This window comes from Triturus cristatus, chromosome 2_1 (assembly GCF_964204655.1).
Source record: "Triturus cristatus chromosome 2_1, aTriCri1.1, whole genome shotgun sequence".
NCBI classification, from domain to species: domain Eukaryota; kingdom Metazoa; phylum Chordata; class Amphibia; order Caudata; family Salamandridae; genus Triturus; species Triturus cristatus.
The window spans coordinates 60597068-60621255 of NC_140581.1; the positions used below are offsets into that span (position 1 = coordinate 60597068).

At 40.6% G+C, this 24188-nt stretch overlaps 1 protein-coding gene across 2 annotated transcripts in view; it reads left to right on the plus strand.

Annotated features, from left to right (window-relative positions):
- LOC146863730 (uncharacterized) overlaps positions 1 to 19452 on the plus strand; it is a 36006-nt gene extending 16554 nt beyond the window's left edge. For both annotated transcript variants that reach the window (XM_085627888.1, XM_085627887.1), the window contains exons 3-4: positions 5708 to 6214; positions 14037 to 19452. In XM_085627888.1, the coding sequence (XP_085484014.1) occupies positions 5708 to 6214; positions 14037 to 14530 (1001 nt within the window). In that variant the 3' untranslated portion in view covers positions 14531 to 19452. The remainder of the gene's footprint in view (positions 1 to 5707; positions 6215 to 14036) is intronic.
- The last annotated feature ends 4736 nt before the right edge of the window (positions 19453 to 24188 follow it).

Below are 24188 nucleotides of genomic sequence, written 5' to 3' on the forward strand. Positions count from 1 at the left end.
ATGTAACGTTGTGCTGGACTGTGGTTGCTGAGTTGGATACTTTTTTCACTGCTTTTGTTAATTTCATTGTTGTGCTGTTTTGAGTCCTTTATTGTGTTATGTCCTCTTGTTAATTTTAGATAAGATTAGAAATACTCTATTATTTCTATCTTAGAGCAAATGACTTTAAAATCCCATGAATAAGCAAACACCCCTTTGTAAGGGGACACAATAGCCCTGCTCCAGCTTTTCAAATGTTTAAGACATTTATCAGGCCAAATCAGAAGGTTATGTTATGTACATTTTCAGAGCCTCTATCACCTGGGAGGGTATTCTGGCACTGAGCACTCTAGATAAACTTAGAGCCTAGTGGCAATACCTGAAAAGCAAGGTTATGGAATTCAAGGAGTGATGTAGGTGAAGGCTCAACCGCCGGATCTGGTTTACCATACACATGATATGTGTGGAAGTATGAGTCTGGAAAAGTACTGGTGTCTGAAAAGTTTGTGAAATTAGATTCAGAAGTTCTTGGCATGAGTAGTGGGGATGAGTGTCATTCAACCTTAGCTCGGTTGACCATCAGTTGTAGTCCCACAGTAAAGTGATCTTCCCAAAGATCACAATTTTGGTCTTTTCAGGGTTCAACTTCAGTCAGTTGATCTTTATCCACTGGGCAATATCAGTCATGCAGGCATTGAACTTAATCCGGGTACTGGGAGCCTTGTCTGTGAGAGAGATAATGAGTAGTGTGTTGTCAGTGTGGGAAACAACATTAATGTCATCAGAGAAGATGATGCTGGCTCCAAGGAACATGCATGCATTGGAGAGGGTCAAGTTCAGGTATGATTCTTGTGGAACTCTGCAGATGAGTTGTCAGGCATCCGAGGTTTAGAATGTCAGGCTCACTAACTGGGTCTTTCCAGTCAGGAAGGAGCAGATCCATGGCAATGTGCGTCCTTGGAATTCAATGTTGTCTAGGCAAAGGATGAGGATGGGAATGAGGTGGGAGACCACGTCAAACAGTGTAGCAGATACCATCTCTTTAATTAGCATTCCAAACTCCCACTTCATGTGGTGCCACTCCATGTATCAGCCAATGACTGAAGGACTAGATTTAGCCCAGAGCATGACTGGAAATCAAGAATTGCAAAACAGAAAACAAAGAAGCAACTATTCATAGACTATGCCTTCTTTCTCTCAGAAATCACAGTTTTTGATTCAAGTGTTAATATTCTTCCCCAAATGTTTCTTAGATTGTAACAGTGTGTAATGAGATGTCAGGTTTCAGTTAGAGCTAGCACAGAGAATGTCTTCCAATTCACCATATGGAAAGTAATCTACAAGTTTATTGAATGTATTTTTTGTGTTATTGGGATTAAGCACACAATTATTTGAAACAGGCTTTGGTTTAGAATTTGAGACTAAAGAGACACCCCCACTTGTCCAGGAAACTGAGCAATATACAATATGTTCCTATTTGAGAGTTTACAAGTAGATGGGGAGGCTGCACAGGTAATTTCCCTCTTTGATACCCAGGGTCATACCCACCAAAAATATTTATTTAGGACAAAGCCTTCACTTTACTTTAAAATATAGCCTACCAATTCATTAATGTATCCTCTTGCTTTCGGGTAATCTATATAGTTATTCACTGAAAAAACCATAGGTTTCGAACATGTTAAAGTTAGCGGAAATTTTACTGATAAAAAACCAATGAAATTCCCCCTTTATAGTTAGTGCAGGCAACTATACCTCACGCGACCGCAATCCTCTGCTGATGCTAATACTATATTTAGACACTTATTTGCCCATGTCTTCTTCCATACATTTTTTAGCTATACATATATTACAAATATTTTTTTTTCATAAAGACACATATGTCATCAGCAGAAGATTGCGGTCGCGTGAGTTATAGTTGCCTGCACTAACTATAACGGGGGAATTTCATTGGTTTTTTATCAGTAAAATTTCCGCTAACTATAACATGTGTGAAACCTATGGTTTTTTCAGTGAATTTGCAAGGTTTTTTAAATGCTAATTCCTAACTATAATGTGTGTGAAACCTATGGTTTTTTCAGTGAATTTGTACGTTTTTTTAAATGCTAAGTTACTTTACGGCATTCGTGGTGTGCGCGCCCACTTAACGCAGTTCGTTCCGTGCGTGCACGGTGCGCTTCGCGCACCGTGCGCGCACAGTGAGCACGCGGTGTGCTTCGCGCACCGCGCGCCCACTTTACGCAGTTAGTGCCGTGCACGCACGGTGGGCACGCGGTGCGCTACGCGCACCGCGTGCCCACGTTACGCTAGATGGGCCATGTACGCACGATGCGCTTCGCGCACCGTGCGCACATGGAGGATATATGATGCAGTTCGATTTGGAAAGTAAAATTTTATTTTTTAACACATATGATGAGCCATTCACAAATAGTGCCCTGCGGGCACAATTTGCACACGGGGTGGGGAGAGTGTGGATATTTTTTTTTTTTATATATATTTTTACGGTACGCGTACGGTAAGCGTAATCGGCAAAATTAGCGAAAAAATAAAAATTCAGTTTTTGGCCTTGGGGGATCTTTGGGGACACCCTCTACATGGCTAAGTGTTTTGGTGCTGTCCAAACAGCCCCTTTACATGTTTTTGGTCTTTGTATTTTAATCATCACTCTCAGTGCGAGAGAGAAAATGGCGGCCGCCGCTTCCTGGTTTCGGCCGATTCGAATGTTTACTAAGATCTAAGAGCCAATCAGAATCGCGCTCGCGCACGCCACCGTACGCGTACGGTAAGCGTACCGTAAGCGCACCGTAAGCTGGCTCAGATATATATATTGATTTAAAGGCTATTTTCTCAGAATCTACTGAACAGATTTACACCAAACCAACAAAAGGCACTTCCTTGACCTGAGGACTACCTCTCTGCCAAATTTTAAGTAATTCTGTTCAGCCGTTCGGGCTGTAGCCCTGTCTAACGGTCATATGGAAAAATGCATGGGAAAAACGTGTTTTGGGACCCCCCTTTTATCTCAGCCCCCGCTTGACGAATCCCCCCGAGACTTTCAGGGTAGGAGCGGAGCGTAGCGCCCCACCTATTTTGAAAAATTCGCGAGGATTCGTCGACCGGCGCCAAAGTTATTCAAAATAGTATGTTGCGGATTTCCTATGGAAACGTGGTCCTAACTATAACTACCTACTGGCGACCGCCAGTAGGTAATATGGTTATAGAGATGAAAATCATCAAAGCTTCCTGAAACTGATGTATCACACTTTGTGCTGGAGTTAATAGCTGAACTTGATACACTGCTAAAGTGTGGTGATGATGAAGAGGTATGTTTGTGAGCTGAAGGATGGTTGCAATGCTCAAAGGTCATGCAGAACCATAAGATGCTTTCCACTGAGCAGGATCCGGTGTCTTGTCATGATTTACATTACTGTCTTCATCATGAAAAAGATCGTGTAGTGTCACTTCCAGCGATGCAGTGGCAATGATATTGGTCTGGCATTAGATAGGGTGAGGAATCACAAGCGAATGGATCTGAATATCAACTTCTACATTTGTTTTTTAAAACTGACACAAAGATATTGGCAAAAAAGACAAATGCAATAGTTATGCTGCTCAGGCTTGTTTCATTGTTGAAAACATGCTGCATTTTAAAACAGCATATGGGATTAATACATCCGCTGCAGAGGCCTTTGTGTCCCATGCAAGTTAGGCGGTATTAAATGAATAGGACACCTGTGGTGTTCAGTGCCATTGTTGGTGAAATCAGTATACACTCTGATCACCACTTTGACTCATTACCACATCGAATAGACAATTAGTGAGTCTGCTGAAACAAACACCATTTAGTGTACCAGTCACAGATTTGTATTTTGTGCCCACTGCTCAGCAAGTTACTGCTTTATTGACTGGCATCTAGGAGCTACATTTAAATAGTTTTAGAGCCTTATTGCTTATCTCAATGTTGTTTTAATCCAATGTTGCTAAAATTAATTCCTATGGCAAGCTATAAAGACTTCAAAGTAAATGTTTATCTGACATCCTTATAGGGCATCCATAGTTTTCATATAAATCTTAAAAAACTAAAAACCTGTATCCAATTCACAGTTTTCCTCTTTACTACCCGTGAAGATGATTGTGTTTGCTTTGTGGCATCAAGATGTGAAAGCTCCAGTGAACCCCCAGCCAAAACCTATGGCCAGACACATCAGTATTAGGATTTCCTAATTTTGATTCCATCCCAATTGCAATTAGGAAATCGGTATTCCTTATGTGATTCCTAGTGGGTCGCAAATCGACCTACCCCTTGCATATCTACCCCTTGCATACCTACCCCTTGCATACCTACCTCTTGCATACCTACCCCTTGCATACATACCCCTTGCATACCTACCCCTTGCATACCTACCCCTTGCATACCTACCCCTTGCATACCTACCCCTTGCATACCTACCCCTTGCATAGTAAGGAGGTAGGTCGCCATTTGCAAACTATTAGGAATCACAGCCTCACCATCGCCATGTCTGTGATTGCATCTAAAAAGGAAAAATGAAACTTTGGAGATGTATTTTCTTAAAAGTAGGCAGAGGTTCATGGTACTGCTGCCTCCTCATGTAAAATATATTTTTTCAATTTTCAAAGGAGTCAGTTAAATATGAATGTTTTGCAGCTGAAATTTGTTCGTGAAACATTCATATATCTGATTTAGATTCAGTATTTGAAAGGGTTGCTGTGAAAACGCCCCTTCCAAGTACCAAATCACAAACAGAAGTTGCGATTCGGTAATGTGTTATCGAAATGCAATTTGTGTTTTGTACATATGTACAAAAGCATTTTTGCAGTCGGAAAAGGCGCAAATGGCCCTTTCTGAATGCAAAAATGCTTTGTACATCTAGCCCTAAGGCTAAAATAAAAGGAAGGGTACTAACCTCTCACTCTAACCTCTTACTCGATGCAAAAAGAGCACCATATCTGTGATTGCTTTTTAATAAAGCCATCTTTTTTTTTAAATGCCCCCATTTTTCTTAAAGGGAAATGACATGCATTTAACAAAGAAAAGTAGGAAGCGCCTGCTCTTAAAAGGTATCTTTTTTCCTTTTTAAATGGTAAGGGGCCCTCTGGGCACTCCTTTGAGGAGTTGGTCAAATATGAATGTTTAGCAGCCCTAAACATTCATACATCCCATCCACATTCATTATTTGGAAAAGATCCCTCGAACACACCCCTTGCAAATACCAAATTGCAAGCACAAATTGCAATTTGTGTTTTGTACATATATAAAAGAATTTGGTTTTGCAAAAACTGTCTGATCGACCCTTTCCAATTGTAAAAATACTTGGTACATGTGGCCCTAAGACTCAATCAAAAGGAGGGGTGCTGACTTCTTATTTGAGCCATTCCTGTGGGGCCCAGCTGGCACTGAACTCAAGAGGCCTTCCTCACCCATTCAGCTTAAAGTGCTGAATTCAAAGCACACAATGTGCCGCTCTGCTGAAAGGGCCCTTTGTTAGGCACCAGGACATTTTGGCAGATATCAGTGGGGTTAACCGGATCTTACTTTGCAATATCTTCCAGATGGATCCCCTGCATTTCCAGCACTGTTTTGAAACCCAAAAATTCTTAGCTTTGTTAGTTGCTAAATATTCTCAAGCTGCATAGCGGTATCTTTGTAGTTTGATGGTGGCCTCCTCCTGAAAAGGTCTCTAACCTTTATTCTTCTCTTCTATCCTTTTAGGCACCGTTCTTCCGGGTCACATTCTGGGAGTCAATCCATTTACAGAAAAGAATTATGGACAGACTGTTGTGACACCCTTTGTGGATGCCTTAAATTCTTTGACGTCTGTTGCTGATACTTTGCTGACCAGCACCGATCTTCAGCAAGGCATGCAAAATGTTCACCAACTCCTAGAGTCATCACAGGAAAGTATGTCAAAGGCAGATAAGTTAACCGTGGCAGAAATGAAATCAGTGGGCGCTTATGTGGAAGAGTGCTTAAACAAGATAAGCCATCTGAATGAAGAAGAGAAGGTGCTACAAGCTCGGGAACAAAGTCTTAACTTGCAACTCTCTGCTCTGCAAGGGCAGGAGTCCATCCCCAGACAGAAAGTACAATCATCAGAGGAAGCTCTCAAGAATGCAGATGATGCTCTACACAGAGCAATTCAAGAATGGCATGATGCAGAGAAAACAAGAAAAGCAGGCATAGGCATGCTGACTCTTCCTTTTGTTGGAGGAATAGGAGGTATATATTGCTTTTTGGCTCATATTGAATGTCATAAAAGAAATAACACCCCCACATTCACATCACATAGTCACAAAAAACAACCAGATGAACATCTAGGGCCAGATTTACAAAGCTTGTATGCAACATAGGGCAGCTGAACTGTGCCATATCTGTGAAGAATTAGTACAATAATGCTCTCTCCATGTGCTGGGGAACATTCTACAGCCACGAGTCAATGTTAGCACCCTTAGACCTAGGACACTGGTGTGTAAGTTGTGGGCAGGATAGTTTTTGTACAAAAAGTATTTCCTTGCTGCACAAAAACTATGCTTCAATGTAATTTCTTCTGTTTATCCATGCTACAGAATGCAGCACAGAAGCAGAATGAAGAAAGGAAGAAACATAAACATATTCTCTCATTATGCCAGCCTCGGGGAGGTGTAATTCCATGTATACAAGTCTTGATAGCTATAAATTTGATCCAATGTGGGGATGAATAATACAAAAAGGAGTCTGTCAGTCTAAATGTTGGGCACGGTCAACAAAGAGATAGAAATAGATGTAGAGTATGAGAACGAACCTTAGAGTGCTGAATGGTTGTAAAGGATTTCCATCAATAACCAGTGATTGGTAGGTGTCATCATCTGGATATCCAACCTTCCCACCACTATAAACCACTCCGTCCTGGAGTATTATTTGTGGTACGGTGTTAACCAGAGCACTTGGATAAAGCCCGGGAAGGGGGAAGGAAAGAAGACAGCCAAGTCACTAGCTTAGGCAAGATGTGCAGGTATATACCGAAATGATATATAAACAGTGCAGTGCAGTGAAGTGAAAATGTTAAAAAAGGAGTTGGAGGAAGAAGATAGTTTAATGCAAGATATTCCTACCAATCCTTATTTAAAAATGGTGCAGAAACAGCTTTTAACAAATAGGCTGTTTAACAATGTGGTCGACATGTTTCAGCCTGCTTGACCCCATGGTCAAATGGCTTTCGTCAGGACCTTTAAATTATTAATTGCTACTGCAACAGTGAAATGTGAAAAAAGGAACAGTGAATATGTTAAAATACAACCTTTTGCGGTGTATAACTCCTTCGTGCACTCAGTCTATATAAGTTATTCTGTGGAAATACGGAAAAAACCAAAGACAACAGAGTAAGGTATTAACAAAAAACATACTCTCTCACGAAAAACTAGTTACTTTGTTGGCCCGGTGTGTAACCAAATCTCAAGTGCTTACCTGGTTAGCACGAGAAGTAAACCTCACCTCACCCGGAATAGACTCAGGTTTGAAGGAGGCCCCGCCCTGAAAAAATAGAAATTGTGGGGGGAATTGAAAAACTGTTAAACCCCAGAAGTAGTGAGTTCATGATTAAAAAATAGGATCTGAACAGAATGTCCTATATGCGCTCTGTTGTAACATCTATTGTGACTTCCCCTAACTAGCAGGTATAACAACCCCGAAGGCAAAGTATCGATTGCAAGTATACTGGCGGACACGCAAACGTAAGCGTTCCAGTGTAGATGGAACATACGATAAGCGGTTTCGCCAGTCTAAGTATAATATTCAGGCATTGAGAGTCAAAGAAATCCAATTCCTTACCTCTCCGTCGGTGCCTCGGAGTAGGTCTGAGCCGTTTGGGAGGTAACCGGCAACTCTGGTCTACGGTGTTAAAAATCATAAGGATGCGTGAAGTCGCATCACTATTCGTCGATCGGAAGCCAATCAGTTTCATTGTTATTATTTTCCTCGCTCACGGTCCAGCGAATCAGTATCCGGTATCGCTTGGGACTACAGAATGACGTCAGCGTACCTGGAAACCGTAGTTCCGCGGGCCGTGAGCAATCTTTATCAATCACGGTTGTATAAACGGACAAACAGCGTCGCCAGTAGGCTTGCTAACTAACAAACACCTAATCTCTACATTAAGCTATAATCTGCGGTGGCGAAAAAAGCCACAATGTGTACATAATGCTAATATGTAGCTTGGTGTCGTCAGTTAGTGTTCATACAATAGGGTAGGGAGGCCCTTAATGTCAAGTGTGCACATAGGTGTGGAACAGCGTAAAGGCTAGGACGGAAAACAAATAACTGTCTTATTTCTGTGAAGTCATGGACAGGTGCAGATGGCTTTTGGACTATATAGCCCACTTGTATATCACAATGAGACCCAGGGAATGTCATCATTTAAACCTTTTCGATCACTGCAAATTCTAAAAACCCATCGTTGTTCTTTTAGAAACAAGCAGCGAGATATATCGCTGACATGGGATGGAATGAAAGGTTTTTCTAAAACTGTCCACCAGAAATCATTAGCTTGATGTTTTGCCTCTTCAAAATGGCGTGTAAGTCTTGTGTTGGTTTTCTTGCAGCGGAAAGTGCTCTTGTGTTCTAGCATACGCAGTCTAACTTTCCGAGTGGTCATCCCTACGTATCGAAGTTTACAGGGACATTCGATCATGTAAATTAGATTCTCACTGTTACAATTGGTGAAAGTTCTTTGTTCCCACGGTCTTTGTACCTGTGTCGAATGATTTGGAATGACTGGTTTGTGGGCATATTGAGCAGGTGCTGCATGGGTGGTGTCCCTGTACTGCAGGTAGGTCCCATAAAGTGCCAATAGAGCGTGGTCTCTCATCTCGAGGTCTTGTATGGACCAATTTATCTCTGAGGTTGCTTCCTCGCTTCAGTGAAAATAGGGGTAGTTGTATCTTCTCTTTACACGAATTTAGGAGGCGCCAGTGTTTTTTCACGCTTCTCTGAATCCCATTAGTTAGGGTGCTAAATGTATGGACAAAAGTTAACCGTTCTAACGGTGGTTTGGCAAGGGGAGGTTCAATCAATGCCTCTCTGTTGTTGTTAGAGGCGCGTTTGAACGCTTTTTTAATCAGAGATTTCGGATATTTCTTTTCAATTAGTTGTTCTGTAAGGTTCCTTGCATGCATCTGATATTTGTCAGAAGTGGAGCAGTTGCGTCTTACACGCAAGAACTGTCCGTAAGGAAGATTGTCTCTAAGTGATTTCGGGTGTTGACTATCATATCTCAGGAGGGAATTACGAGACATCGGTTTTTTGTAAAGTTCACTTTCCAATCCAGTAGGAGTGCTAAAGATGGAAAGATCTAAAAAGGCCAATCTCTCTTTGTGTGCTTCCACTGTGAATCTCAAGAAATTATTTCTGGTGTTCAACCAATGTAGAAAGGGGGAAATTGATGACAAATCTCCGCGCCAGACTACAAAGATGTCATCAATGTAGCGCTTCCATAGTCTGATGGAGTCGCTGAAGGGATTGTCATCATTAAGCACATGTGTCTGTTCAAAGGAGTGCACATAAAGATTGGCTAGACTTGGAGCAAAAATGCTCCCCATGCTGGTCCCGGAGACCTGCAGGTATATGGTATCCTCGAATTTGAAAAAATTCTCTTTCATAGCCAGATGTGCAAGCGTCATAATAAAATGTACCGGAGTAATGGTATCCAAGTGTGTATTGTTCAGGATTGAGAAGATGGTTTCAAGTGTCTCGTCCTGAGGGATAGATGTATATAATGATTCTACATCAAATGATACTAAAAGGTCTCTGTCAAGATCAAAATCTACTGTGGGCAGTAGACGTAAGACATCTTTAGTATCTTGTAGGTATGTTGGCATATCTTTTACCAAAGGCCTCAGGAAATGATCGACAAAAGTAGATAAAGGTTCTAGTAGTGACCCTTGGCCCGATATGATGGGTCTTCCTGGTGGGGGTCGTTGGGTTTTGTGAACTTTAGGTAAAATGTAAAAGTAAGGCATCACAGGATGAGGAGTATGCAGGAATGATGCTTCTTGTGAAGTGATCCAGCCATTTGCTGATGCTTCTTCCACTGCTTCGGTGATGGCTCTCTGAATTCTCTTAGTAGGATCCTGTTGGAGAGGTTCGTAAAATCTCCTGTCTGCCAGTTGTCTAATGCACTCCTGACGATATGTTTCAGTGTCCTGAATGACTACTGCTCCGCCTTTGTCAGCTGGCTTGATTACGATCGTCTGGTCTTCCATAAGTCCTTTCAATGCCAAGCGTTCTTGCTTGGGTAGGTTGCAGTATTGATCTGATTTCTTCTTGTTCTTACATAAATTTGTAATCTCTTCGGTAACCGCTTGTTCAAAAGTTAAGACTTGTGGCGGTACGTCGTGTAGAGGTGGATTGAAGGTCGATCTATCTTTCAGACCAGTATTTGTTTCCCTAGGTGTAGTCAGGGACATATCTTTATTGTTAAAGTAGAAACGTAATCTTATTTTGCGGAAAAATTTGGCCAAGTCACACTGTACTTGGAAATCGTCTCCATGTGTAGTTGTCACAAAACCAAGTCCTTTATTAAGGATTGGTGTCTCATCAGGCGTCAAGATCTTCTTGCTCAGATTCAGTACTAGGTCGTCTCGGTACTCGTTCCTGGTTGTGGTTGTCCCTTCTTGGTTTGGCTGCGTGTGCTCATTTGTTGAGGCATTGATGTCGACAGGTTCCAGTGTACCTGTGGCTGTTGTCCTCTTCTTTTTCCTCTGGACCTCCCTCGGCCTGACCCTAAAAAAGGCTGGAAACTAGGGTCCTGTTGGTGTATTGGAAACGGATTAGGTTGAAAGGGCTGGAACGGCTGTGGGGGAGGGGGGTATCCCCAAGGTGTCGGAGGCCACCATTGTTGGAAATGGGGTGTATATTGTCCTCTCCAGTTCCTTCTGTTACCCCGTCCTCTGTATTGTGGCCTATTCACTTGTGGGCCTACATTATCATTGTCATTGTTGTCATCTTCAGAGCTGCTCCCTGAGTAATTAGACCCGTAGCGACGTCCTTTGTTGTTAAACTCGGGTGCTACATAGGAGTCACTGGTGTAAGGATATATCACCTCATGTTTAAATTTAGCCAGGTCTTTTTTAAACTTTTCTATTTTGGAGATCAATATTGAATCTTTAAGTTCTTTATTGCTTTTGTTAGCCTCATCCTGGTTCTTTTTAAAGAGTGTGGCTGTGACAGTGACTTTGATTTGGGCCTCTAAGACCTGTATCTCAAGAAGGATGGTGTCTGCGATGCGTTTGGCTGTGCTGATAATTAAGATGAGCCAATCACGCGTGCAGCGCCACGCTATGAGGGACCAATCTTTCAAAAATCTTTTGTCTTGTAAAAATAGGCGAGGGGCGTTGGTAACGATTAAGCCTGAGGGGGCACAATTCCCCCGTAAATATTCAGCCATAATGGCACCATGTATCGTTGTCCGTGTATGTGATTTCTTCAACGTTAATATCTGGCTCCAATCGTCAATATTAGTGCCAGGTATAACAAATGTGTTGTCTAGTATGCTGGGTGTACTGTCCAATATAGATTGGAGGGTGGAGTCATCATAAGCTAGACCGCTAAATTCTGCCATACTGGAGGACAATGAAGTGTCCGTCTACTATAAAAGAGGAAGTCAACAACAGAGCAAACAGTGCGAGATCTTGTCTGATCACAGACTGCCCTTGGCTAGTTAGATCAGCAAGATACTTGTGTTTGAAAAGGACCCGCAGCCATCAGCTGCACATTAATCAGAACAAAAAAAGGAAGGGTCCAAGGGAAAGTTTAAAGACCTGGACAGACTCAATCCCCTGTTCAGTAATCAATAATACAAAAAGGAGTCTGTCAGTCTAAATGTTGGGCACGGTCAACAAAGAGATAGAAATAGATGTAGAGTATGAGAAAGAACCTTAGAGTGCTGAATGGTTGTAAAGGATTTCCATCAATAACCAGTGATTGGTAGGTGTCATCATCTGGATATCCAACCTTCCCACCACTATAAACCACTCCGTCCTGGAGTATTATTTGTGGTACAATGTGGGGATGCACAGGAATGCCCATGCCCAATCTATTGAACACTCCTTTCATATAAAGTAATGCAATTCAGAGCCTTGCAAAGCAGCTCATCATTTGTGTTGATTTATAAATGCCATCCTGGAATCTGCATCAGGTCTGTGTTTAAAAAGAAACACAAGACTGATGCAACATCTGTGCAAATCTGGGCCCTGGTTTCTAACACACACATTAACATAGACAGGTACTTCATACTGGCTGACATAGTCACAGAAACTCACCATGCCCACACACATAAATACACATAGAGAGGCTCATCTGCAAAGACATAACTCCCAACACACACACACACACGCACACGCACACACACACACACACACACGTGCACACACTGGACAAATATCAAATCTCTAGGCATAACTATAGAAAGACACAAAGGTCCTAGGTGACAGAAGGAAACACAAGTCTACTAAGCCATGCAAACCCACCTTGAGTGGCTCTAGGTGGCTTAGCACAAATGACTGCCTTGCATTATGCTGAACTGAGAAGACGTAGCATGGGTTCACCTATGAATTGAGAAACGATTCCGTGTTTACTAAGGTCGATTAACCTGGGATTGCATAAGAATGTTACACCTTCCAAAGTGAGGTGAAATATCTTTATTTCTTATTGTTATTTACTAATATTCTGCAGCACACATAGAACGAGGGAAATGCATCTAAGGAATATTTTTGTGCAAAAAGGTTACCCTTTCAGTGAAAAAACAAGCCTGCATGATGCAAGGGTAACTGCACGGAACAGGAGAGAGAAGAAATGCTCAAATCTTCTCAAATATGGAACATTTCTGCTCTATCCATTTTATGCAATGCAGGGCAGCACAGCATCTTTACTTGCTGCCCTGCATTGCATAGACATTTAGTTAAGGTACCTCCAGTATTCCTACAAGTTATGTTTCACTCACTGTGAATCCATGCAATATTCAAATAGATGTATATTAAAAGTTTCACCTAGGCCATGACAAGTAAAGTTTAAAATCGAGAGCACATGGCACATCTGCGTGGGGCATACAAAATGCAACGTCATTTGAATTGTTTTCAAGGAATTCATCTTTTTTCCACATAATAACACATGGGGGGCAGAAGTGGCAGAGTTTGATTCTGCTGAATTCCATTATAATTCTGTGCAATTCCACAGAATTCTGATGGGGTGGAGAAGGCATTTGGCACTCTTTGCTTAACACAAAATGCACCCTTGCATCCAAACAATTGATGTGAGGATGCATTTTGAACTAAGAATTGGCACAGCCAAATACCAAATGCACTGCATTGCATACCCCTTGGCGACCTTACGTACATTCAAATTATTACTGCAGAGTACTTACGGGCATGGAGGGGTATGCACTGCTGGCCAGTGGTTTCTAAACAGGGCTGGATGTGGGAGTAGTCCATCAAGTTAAACAACACTGCAGATTAAAGTTTACTCAGTAGTGTTTTTTAAACATAGAAAGGCTACTTCATCCTTCCCGCCCTCTTTAGCAAACACAGTAGTGCACTCCCTTCAGCACCCTTACATACTCTGCAGTAATCACTTCAGTGCAGTCTGTTTCCAAACAGGGCTGGAAGAGGGAGCAGTCTCTATATGTTTAAAAAATATAGCAGATTTAACTTTAATCTGCAGTGCTTTTTCAACATCGAGAGACTGCTCCTTTACCCAGCCATGCTTAGAACCCATCCACTGCAGATTAATTCCACCAGCGGAGTGGTAGAATTTATCAGTAATTCTGCACAACATGATAACACAGAATTAACAAATTCTTCTGATTCCACTGGTGGAATAAAAAAACCGTCCAGGTCAAATATTAATAGTTAGAATGTTATTCTAGAAGCAAAACATAAAATAGAAGTTGCCTTATAGCCAAATAAAAAAAAATGCAATTGTATGATTTGTACACTGGTAAGTGCATCTATTCACACACTTCAGTGTTTCAGTGTGCCAATAAACATGTAGTCTTTTTTTCCATTTCTGTTAGGTGGTATGATGATCAATAAAGCAAATCAAGCCACTAAAAAAGTTGTGGATGCAGTTAAAGAAGCTGCAATAATGTACGGGAACCACCAGGATGCTGTGGCCAAGTATGAATCTCAGCTTCAATCCTACAGGGAGACAATTGATTCCACGGAAAAGACCATTGCAGTTAACTCCGTGGAAAGTATCGTCCTGGAAATAAATTTAAACTCATCAAGGGAGCTGTCTCAAAATTGGAAACATTTTCTCATCTCGTTGAGGACATGCACCAGTTTCTTCAGCATCCTGATTGACAATGCCAGTGTGGACAAAATGTACAAGGAGTTCAGTGAGATGTTTGATGGTATGATGGGAGTCTCGGATGACATCATAGCGAATTTTCAAGCCCTGGCTATCATTAATAAAGATTACTCAATCCTACTCTCTGATGGAATACCAACTCTCAAACATAAGCTGGAAGAGGCTAGCCAAAGGTTAAAGAAAGCTGCAGCAGTCTAAAGCAGTGTGTTCCTATAACACTGCAGTGTGTGGCAATCCCTATAACTGCTTCTTTTCTCGCATCTGCATTGTGCTTTTCAATACCTTTGGGTTGAATTCTCATATCTCCTAAGCTTCTCTCCTTAATTGTGAATGTGCTGCTAGCTGAGCAGGGCCTCCAGCCTAAAGAAGGAATAAAATCAAGAACAATATTAACCCCCTGCCAGACCCACCTTTTCCTCATCACACAGAAAAGTGTGATCCCATTAACCTCTTCTTCAGCCAAATAATGCAGAAAAGCCAACAGCACTCTAAAACCATCAACTCTGCTTCATCTCTTGGACCAGCACCTTCCCATAAAATCCAGCAATAGACTGTCTTCAAATTCATATCTCTCTCACATTTCACCATCATATTGAACTCCCTCAAATTCACTTTTTGTAAAGATAATATCTTACTCTCGCCCTTCATTAAAGCTCACTCAAGAAAGTCCATCTCACCTGTACTCTCCATTGCCAATGCCTTCCTCACTCAAAGTATCTTCTCAGAAGCTCTCAATACAGGCAAGATACTCCCACTCCTAAAGAGTCCTCCACTGGACACTGATGACCTCATCAACTATCAGCCCATCACTTACCTTCCATTCATCTGGGTTCATCTGCAAGCTCATTAGATCTGGCTGATACTGCAGCTGTTGTGGGACATTAGGCAATCGATCCAAAAAACAACTTTAAGGAGGACTTACAGATAAGAGTCTTTAACGATGTCCTCATGTTGGTAGCCTGGAGGACTTACCTTGATTAGGCAAAGGATATGTGCTTCTAAAAAAGAAGTGCTTACCAAACACACAGATGAGATCATTTTGTTTATTTAGCCAGCTGCATTTGTATGGCACACACAACATCATCTTAGATAACAAGATGCTTTACAGTGTGTGTTCCTCTCTGGCAGCAGCACAGCTGAGAGGAGGGTGGTCATTACATGTGTGCTTCAGCCTGCAGCTTTGTGTTTGAAACCCAGGGTTTCACTATCATATATGGAATTTTTTTCTAGTATGAAAGTGAAACTGTTACCTGATCTTATATGGTCATCAAAACAGAGCTTTGGAAGTCTTAGGAAAGAGGGGCAGAGGCGCCTCCCACATATTGGTTCTGTACTGGATGTGAATTGGCACAATTTGTGTGCTTTTAGTTAAACACTACTTGTATTGCACTTTGTAGTCAATGGCAAAGTGTAAACTGCAGTAGGACTAGGCAAATTATAGGGTCAAGCCAGCGAATATGACTATAGGCCTGGACTGTCCATGAGTAAATATTATGATAAAGACAGTAGGCTGATAGGAATTTAAGGGTGGAATGTTCCTAGTCTATTTTAAAGCCTACAGATAGGTATGATGTAATATGGAATCTCACGTATGTGCCATAGTAGGCAATGGTCTTAGTGTCAATCACTCAGTGTGTGGATATAGAAGGCTTGTTGTGGGAGAATCCTTATTATCTGGTCTTTGGACAGACAGTAGTTTGGATAGATTTCTGGTTTTATGGCTGTGTGTCCGATGGTTTAATAGTGGAAAAGCTTACTCTCAAAACTGTAAGCCTCAGATGGTTAGAGTGATAGGCTATACGGCTGTTTGTTGCGTTGGAAATGTTATGTCAGATGACTTCGGTCTGGTGTTCTTATTATGAAACATGATGACAAAGGCAATTGGTCTAGCTTACTAATTGTGTAAAGCATATGTTAAAGTCAGCAATCTTTCATAGTTGGTTATTACATGGTGTTACAAGCTACAGACAATATTTTTAGTTACATGTAATCTCACAGATTACTGTAGTGGGCAAGGTTTATTGCATCAGCCACTCACTCTGGCAAATGTTGAGGTGATTATCCTTAATAGACCACATCTAGAGGGGTTGTTTATTAATTTGTAACTCTTTTTTTACATATTTGTAATTTTATAACTGTATGCATGGGGTGCAAGATAATGAGCACTCAAATAAGCCTGACATGGTTAAGGTGTGAAACATAAAGGTTAAAGGTGAAAGTCATGACAGATTTCATAGGTTTCATCTGTTTATCATGAAACAATATGAGAAAGTCAGTCAGCCCAACCTACCTATTGTGAAAATCATGTGTTAAAGACAATAGCCTGATAAGGATGGATTGCTATTATACTGTGCTCAGTCTATAGGCAGGTGTATTGATAGATGGAAATTTCACTGGTTTAGTAGTAGGCAAGGGTTTTGGTGTTGGTGATCCCCCCGAAAAACTCTGTGAATTCAATGATCCTTGTTAGGCTCTCTTCGGAATGATTGTCTTGTCCTTTACCAACTGTGATTTTCTTTACACTTGTACATGTATGACTGTATGCTGATAGTTGGCATGTGGAAAGCTTACAGAGGATTTTAAAGACATGATTTGCTTTAGATATGGAAGAAAGGCAATTCACTCTGCAGACGATGGAATTCTAAAGGACATTTTACTCCCATCTGCAAAGGAGGCAAGAACACTTCCTTTAAGTGCAACACAAATGTGAATAGTGTGGCTTTAGAGGATCCAGATGATGATGAACTATAGAAGGCTTGAGTTGGCATGGTGACAAGCCAATGATAAAATTAATGGCTTGAATGTTTATAATGAAAAGTTAGTAGGTCTGACATATTGATTGTAGAATGCATATGTTAAGGTTAATTGGCATTTAGGATTAGAACTCTCTATTTAAACCTACAGAGAGATATTTTGTATAGCATTTTGCTTTGTCAACTGTTACTTAATGCCTGACAGTTGCCTAGTGGAACACTTAAGCTCAGTACAGGAGTCCTCAGTTGTTTATGGTGATGAGACAATTATAACAGATAGAGGCCTGATGGGTTCACAAGGAGAAAAACATTTCTGATGACATAGGATATAACTGTTTATTATGGAAAGCATATGTAAAAGGCAACACACATTAAAGAACAAATTGTTATTTCTCTATATTAAAGCCTACATATAGATATGTTGGTATCTTTAATGGATCTATGTCAATGTGCCGGCTCCATCATTTATAATGAGGAAGACACCAATGAATCTGGCAGAGACCCTTCACCTGTGAATGTCCTGTGCAGCATCTAAATGTGAAGAAGAGTCTACTGAGCAAAGCTGAAGCCAGTTTTACTATAGAAGGCATTGTATGAGACCACTTAGCCTGTAACTGTACTTTGGAAAGATCTGCATGACAGGTGCAATGAGATGTGGCCTAGTGGCTTGAGCTGGCAAACTTTAGACTTTGGAAGACTTTGGGTATATTTATTAGGTGTTCACAAACATAGGGCAGCAAGGAAAGTTGCAACTCTTTGGTGCATTAACGGGCGAGAGCTAAATATCTCCTAAGCTATGGTTCCCTTCACCTCTCACCTAGCACCTTGAAGCTGCCCCACACCAATGTAGTCACCAAAGCACATAGTGGAAGGGTTCCTGTGTTATGGGCAGGATTGCGAGCAAAGGAATACCTTCCTGCAAAAAGCAATCCAAATAAGCAATTTCCTTTTTCAATGAGGGATGCAGAATGTGTCATGTATTGAAAGAGGAAATAAAGAGGATAAGTACAAATATTTGTCCTCATTATTTGCACCATGGTTGGAATGCTGCACTATTTTGGTGTAATCCCATGTTATCTGAATTCAGTAATTGTGGATGCATGGGAATGCTCATGCTTCATGTGGATGCATCACCCATCAAATACCTGTCAATATGAATGTTAAAGCAACGCGGAACACTCCGTTGTGCTGCAATACATTTATTTACAAAGTCATGCATATTGCCTCTTGTGTTGTTTTGTAAATTGTACCTAAGCCTTTACCTTGTTGATGCAAGGATAAGGCAAAGACTTAGTTTATCTAGGCCCAGGTTAGAATTCTGGAACTCGGCTCAACATTAGGCGAATCTGGTCAAATCACTTAACATCCTCATGGATTACACATTGTCCTTTTGCAAACTGTTCCATTGCCCTCAATATGAAGCTCTGAGAGAAAATTACTAAAATTATTCCAACCTGAATGACATCCACTAACCATGATAGGAAACAGGGAAGACTTGTAATTCTGACTCTATTAGTCTGAAGAAACTTAGACTTTTTTACACACTAACTTGTATTTTTCAATTGTAATAGGATCTGGGATTATCAGTATAATGCACTGCATATGGCCACTTTCATATGATAAACACATGGGGCCCGATTCACAGAACTAACGTAAGACAAAATCCTAAACTTACTACTTATGGTATTCACAGAATGCACTTACTACTTTTGGTATTCACAGAATGGATTTACGACTACTAACTTTACATCTGCACTCGGGCTGCAGATTCCGGCCTGGAGGCGGAGATTCCAGCCCGGAGGTGGGACTTCCGGCCTGGAGGTCGGAATTCTGGCCAGGAGGTGGGGATTCCGGCCCAGAGGTGGGGCTTCCGGCCGGTGGCGGTGATTTAGCCATGGCCAAAATCTTCACCTCCGGGCCCGAATCCCCAACTACGAACCGAAATTCCCACCTCCGGGCCGAAAGTCCCACATCCGTGCCGGAAGTCCCACCTCTGGGCTTGAATCTCCGGCCCGTGTGCGGACATAAAGTTAGTAGTCGGAAATCCATTCTGTGAATACCAAAAGTAGTAAGTGCATTCTGTAAATACCAAAAGTAGTATGTTTAGGATTTTGTCTTAAGTTAGTTCTGTGAATCAGGCCCATGGAAATTTAATGTTTCCAAATTAAAGGTGGCACCTGTGTTTCTCTTGCTATGTAATTTATGACTCTTAATGATGATGCCATTGTGTTTTTTTTACAGAATATCTGCACCTAATGAGATCACCACTTTTCTGTCTTATTATTGACTGTTTAATAAGTAATGTTTCTGACTCTAATAGCCGATTTTCACTGTTTTGCTTGCAAATAAAAATATCATATTACCGAACAGTGTGCATTGACTTATTCATAATTTGCATGGGTCAGACTCATTGCAGCTCATGCTCAGCCCTTTAATTTTTAACAGGAGCAAAATGAAAGCCACACCTAAACAATGGATATATTATTTTTGTTCTATAAAAACATACTGTTATGTTTCTCTGCAACTCGCACCGGGAACATGAATTAAACATGAGAACTCAAACGATTCTCAAAATATTAAGATTCCATGAGCTTTTTATTGATGATAAAAACATATTCAATTGTTTGCAAAAAAAAATCTTTTAACCTGAAATAACCTTCACTGCACCACTGGTTGAACATATACTTTCAGTTACATTTAGAGAAGTGTATTCAATATGTCCTAAGAAGAGACAATTTTATTAAACAAAATGGACAAAGATCTTCAATAAAATACCTTCAAGGGCAAAAGTAGAAGGAAATATATAAAGAATACAACATGTTTCAACACCAAATGTGACACGATCATATCACAGTTATGGATTTTTTATGTTTCCAATCTATATATTTCATGGTGAAATAACAGACTGTGTATCAATCGCCATTCATAGGGTAATGTCAGAGATTTAACATAAGGCCCATCTTTCTATTTTTGGCAGTAATAAACAGAAACATTCCTCTTTGGTAACTCCGAAGGCTGAGATGGCAGGCGGCTGCAACATATGTCAAAGGCCAGATGCAAAGAATTAAATTCACCTTTCACTGAAAAAAGTGCCATGAATAAAGAAGTTCCACCTCATTCCAAACCTGTCCCAGCACGAATGCAACAACCCTGATTATTGAATAGTAATGGAAGGTTTGAAGAAGGAACATTTGAAGGATTAGGGTGAAATACAATGCTAGAGAAAGAAGCTGTAATGAGAAAAGAAACAAAGAGAGACTTATGCATTTAAAATATGAATAGAGTTGAATTATACATTGAATAAAGTAATATCTGCTGTACATTATAAGTCTATTAGAGGTCAGAGATGAGTTCTGTTACCAAAAGAGCAAGGAAGCCAAAGGAAGATGTGACATGCAATACCATTTTAACATATGGCAAAAGGCATTGTGTTCCTTATAATTCTAGGTCACACCAATATCATTCCCAAATTGCTTACATTATTAGAATCGTGCTCCCTTTTGTGAAAGAGAAAGTATGGTGCAGACATGAAGAATAAAAGCAGAATCTTTAGTATGAAATAATTCACCAAAAAGCATTTAGTAATATTTTGCAAAAACATATTAGAATTGGTTTAATATAAATCAGATTACTAATTGTTAGAGCTTAAAATGAATAGTGCCATGAAGATCTCCTTTCTACTGGCCATTCTTCATTGTACAAAAACTGTTCATAAATCTAAAAGTCAGTTTTTATTGTTATTGTTCAAGTGCACCCTCCTGATGCTCCATGACTTGACTTCAAACTTGGCTGCAGGCATTAGGACATCAACTGTAATGAGCAAATGAGTTGTTTATATTGGGATTTATGATTCCCATGACATATAATGATACTGAAACTATGGATGTTAAGTAATGACAGGGGTGTGCATGTGTGTCTGTGTGTGTTTGTGTGTGTTTGTGTGTCTGTTACTATCCTTGTGGAGACTTGGATGAGATAATACACTCACACTTTGAGAATTTGATTGCACAGCGTAGACCTGAACCCAGGTCCCTACAGGGCAACATTCTTTAAATGATAAAAAATTACTTCAAGAATATGTGTGTCAATTTTATTTAAATTATCTTGTGAGGACCAGAGTCAAGTATGTTTTTATTTTTGCTTACCTCTGCCTCTGTAGACAGAAGATGGTACTGCAGTCTTAAACACAGTTTGCATTTAAACACACTTTGCTCATCAGGAAGGGCAAACGTTTCAAAGAGAAACATCCATAATCCTTTATCTATCCAAATATTTTTTGTGAAAACCTTCTTTCTATTTATTAAAATAAAAGTTTATTTACTTGAGGCTAAGTGAAATTAGACTGTTAGTGTCTTAAAGTTGTTTGTGGTTTTATAAATATTCCTAAACACAATTAGTGTCCATTTCTAATCCCAGAATACTTCACTATTGCCGTTTGATCCTTATATGCAATTGCACTCCACTGAGGTAGGATATAAATGGATCTGATTGTTTGTTGTGAATAACCCTGAGGCATCAATGCCTATTGTTACTTTATAATGCTTGTATCAGGAATTATGAGCTTTTATCTTGCTTTGCCTCTGTTCACATACTAATATGCACTTTGGAATACGTTGTATTAAATGGTGGCTAGATGAATGAGTGACTATTGCTGCATTGTGCTAAGGGCTAAATTTTTTCATACAATGAATGTAATGCCCACAGCATGGGGAAGTATATTTTTACCAGAAGAGGGATGTTCTTATGAAATGATTTATCGTCTTATATATGTACAAATACTGTGATAATATTTATTTTCAGTGATTTAAAGAGCGCAATAATATGCAGAGAATAGATTGTGCGTAAGGAATTTGTGATGAGGGACAGTGTGGAATGTGAGATGTGGCACTGCGGCAAGTTGTTTGATACCTTTGCAGTAGGTCATCTTTCGTAGTGAATACTAAGTTAAACAGAATGTTTAAATTTCTTTATTTACATATATATGGTAGAACTGTTAAAATTATAGGTGTATTTTATTGTAATCTTTTTGATTAGATGCACTTAAACAAAAAGAGATGAATATATGTTGGGTGGCTGAGTAATGAGAAATTTCTGGTAGGACACTTACTGTTGTGTCCCAATTGGCCCATGGGCTCAACCAGTTTATCAATTAATTAAGTTGCTGACATCTAAGAATGTTCAGGTTTTTAATGTGGTGTAATCAAAGGGGAATGAATCACGTGTACTGTATGTTACCAGGGTCTGGGGTTCTTGGTGCCTTAAAAACCCTCATTCACGAAATAACCGTGGTCTTGGTTATGCTTTCCTCCACCTGGAGGATGACCAACTGGTATTTACAGTAGTGATAAGAGAGAGTCAGGGTGAGAGTGCAGTATCATTAAAAGGACACCCATCCGTCGATCTTGGTTTCATTGTGTCAGGGATGGGGTAAGGGTAAAAACAAGGTGGTGGTAGAGTGATAGAGAAGGCCTACTCTTCGATCGCACCTATTCAAAATCATGGCTGGTCAACATGTTTTAACCCAAGAAACTCCGAATCGGGTCAGCGGGCCCGGTTGAAGACGGCACCAGCATAAGTTGCTCACAGGACCCACAGAGAAAGAGTTTGACCACCCGTCCCCCGACAAAGCCCAATTGTCTTCCGATAAGTTATAGACGCAAATTCATCTATAACTCGCAAGTGTGCAAAAGGAAGCACTTAAGAAGAAGGGTGAGTGCACTACTTACCTTTGCACGTTATTACCTATCAGCTTGCTTTTCTTGGTCCTGAAGAAAGTCTGCTGACCCGATTGGGCATACTTGGGCTGAAACATGTCGACCAGCAAGAAGGCATTTGATTCCTTAGAATGGGAGTTTCTGTTCTAGGTTCTGTGACAAGTGGGTTTCAGACCACACTGTTTGGCATATGTTAAGGTCCTCTATGCCCAACTTCATGCACAAGTGTGGGTAACTCGGTACATTGAGTTCTTTCAGGTCAATTTCCCACTGGTTGAGGAACCGGCAGGGCTGCCTGGTCTCACCACTGCTGTTTGCCTAGGCAATTAAGCCCCTGCCACAAGGATCTGCTGTGATGCTCAGCCTTTGGGTTCCATTCGGCCGATGACTAGGAGGAATAGATCTTTCTATATGTGGATGAGATCGCCTCTTTATGGTTTTCTCCATTCCACTGGGCCCCATCTCCTTTATCTCCTTTATCTCCTCCATATCCTGCATCTATATGGCAGGGTCTCTGGTCTCTGTTTCAAATGGTGCAAATCACAGCTGCTTTCCCTCAGGAGAGATGACTTGAAAATCAACTTGTAGTCCCAGATCTCAATCTAATGTCTTAACTTTAAATATCTAGGTATCCAGATAACTTTTAAGCTGAGCCTGACATGGAACCTCAACTGCTGCCTCCTAAAACTGTGAATCCACAAGGACATGGCCATATATATCAATCTACCACTTAATATCTTGGGGCGAGTGGCTCTCCTTAAAATGATGATCATGCCTCAACTTTGATGTCTTGCTGTGGGAATATCATCTTTTTGCCCTGATCACCCCCATTTTTTGACTAATACTGGTGGTTACTGACTCTGAATGTACCCTGGGCCTTGCTAACCAGGCCCAGGGCAGTGCTCTGTTTAAAAAGGTATATGATAATTGATGTGATTACAATTGGGTCAGACAACAAGACCACAGGGGAATCTTTGTACTTAAGTTTGCACTGCTGTGGTATCCAGAGTCATTTACAAGTCAGCCCTGCCTTGCATGCTGGTTATAAAATAAAACTGTGCCCAAAATTAAGTTTTGAATTAAATGTACTTTAAAAGTCTAAAACTACCATTTCATTACATATACATCATCCTTAAGGCCTCCTCTAGTTGCCCTAAGGGTAGGGTGCCTTCTAATATAAAAAAGGGACATTTTAAAACATGATTTATATGTCCTGGTGAGGGAAAGCAGCCAATTGTTTTCCCCATTGTAGCACTGCTAGTTCTATAGGCTAAAATGGGCAGGCTTTATTAAACTTTAATAAAGTCTAACTTTTGACAAGGGTGAGCATGCAACATAATTCAAAGTATTACATTAATAGTTACAATAACTGCAACAACATACCAAGGT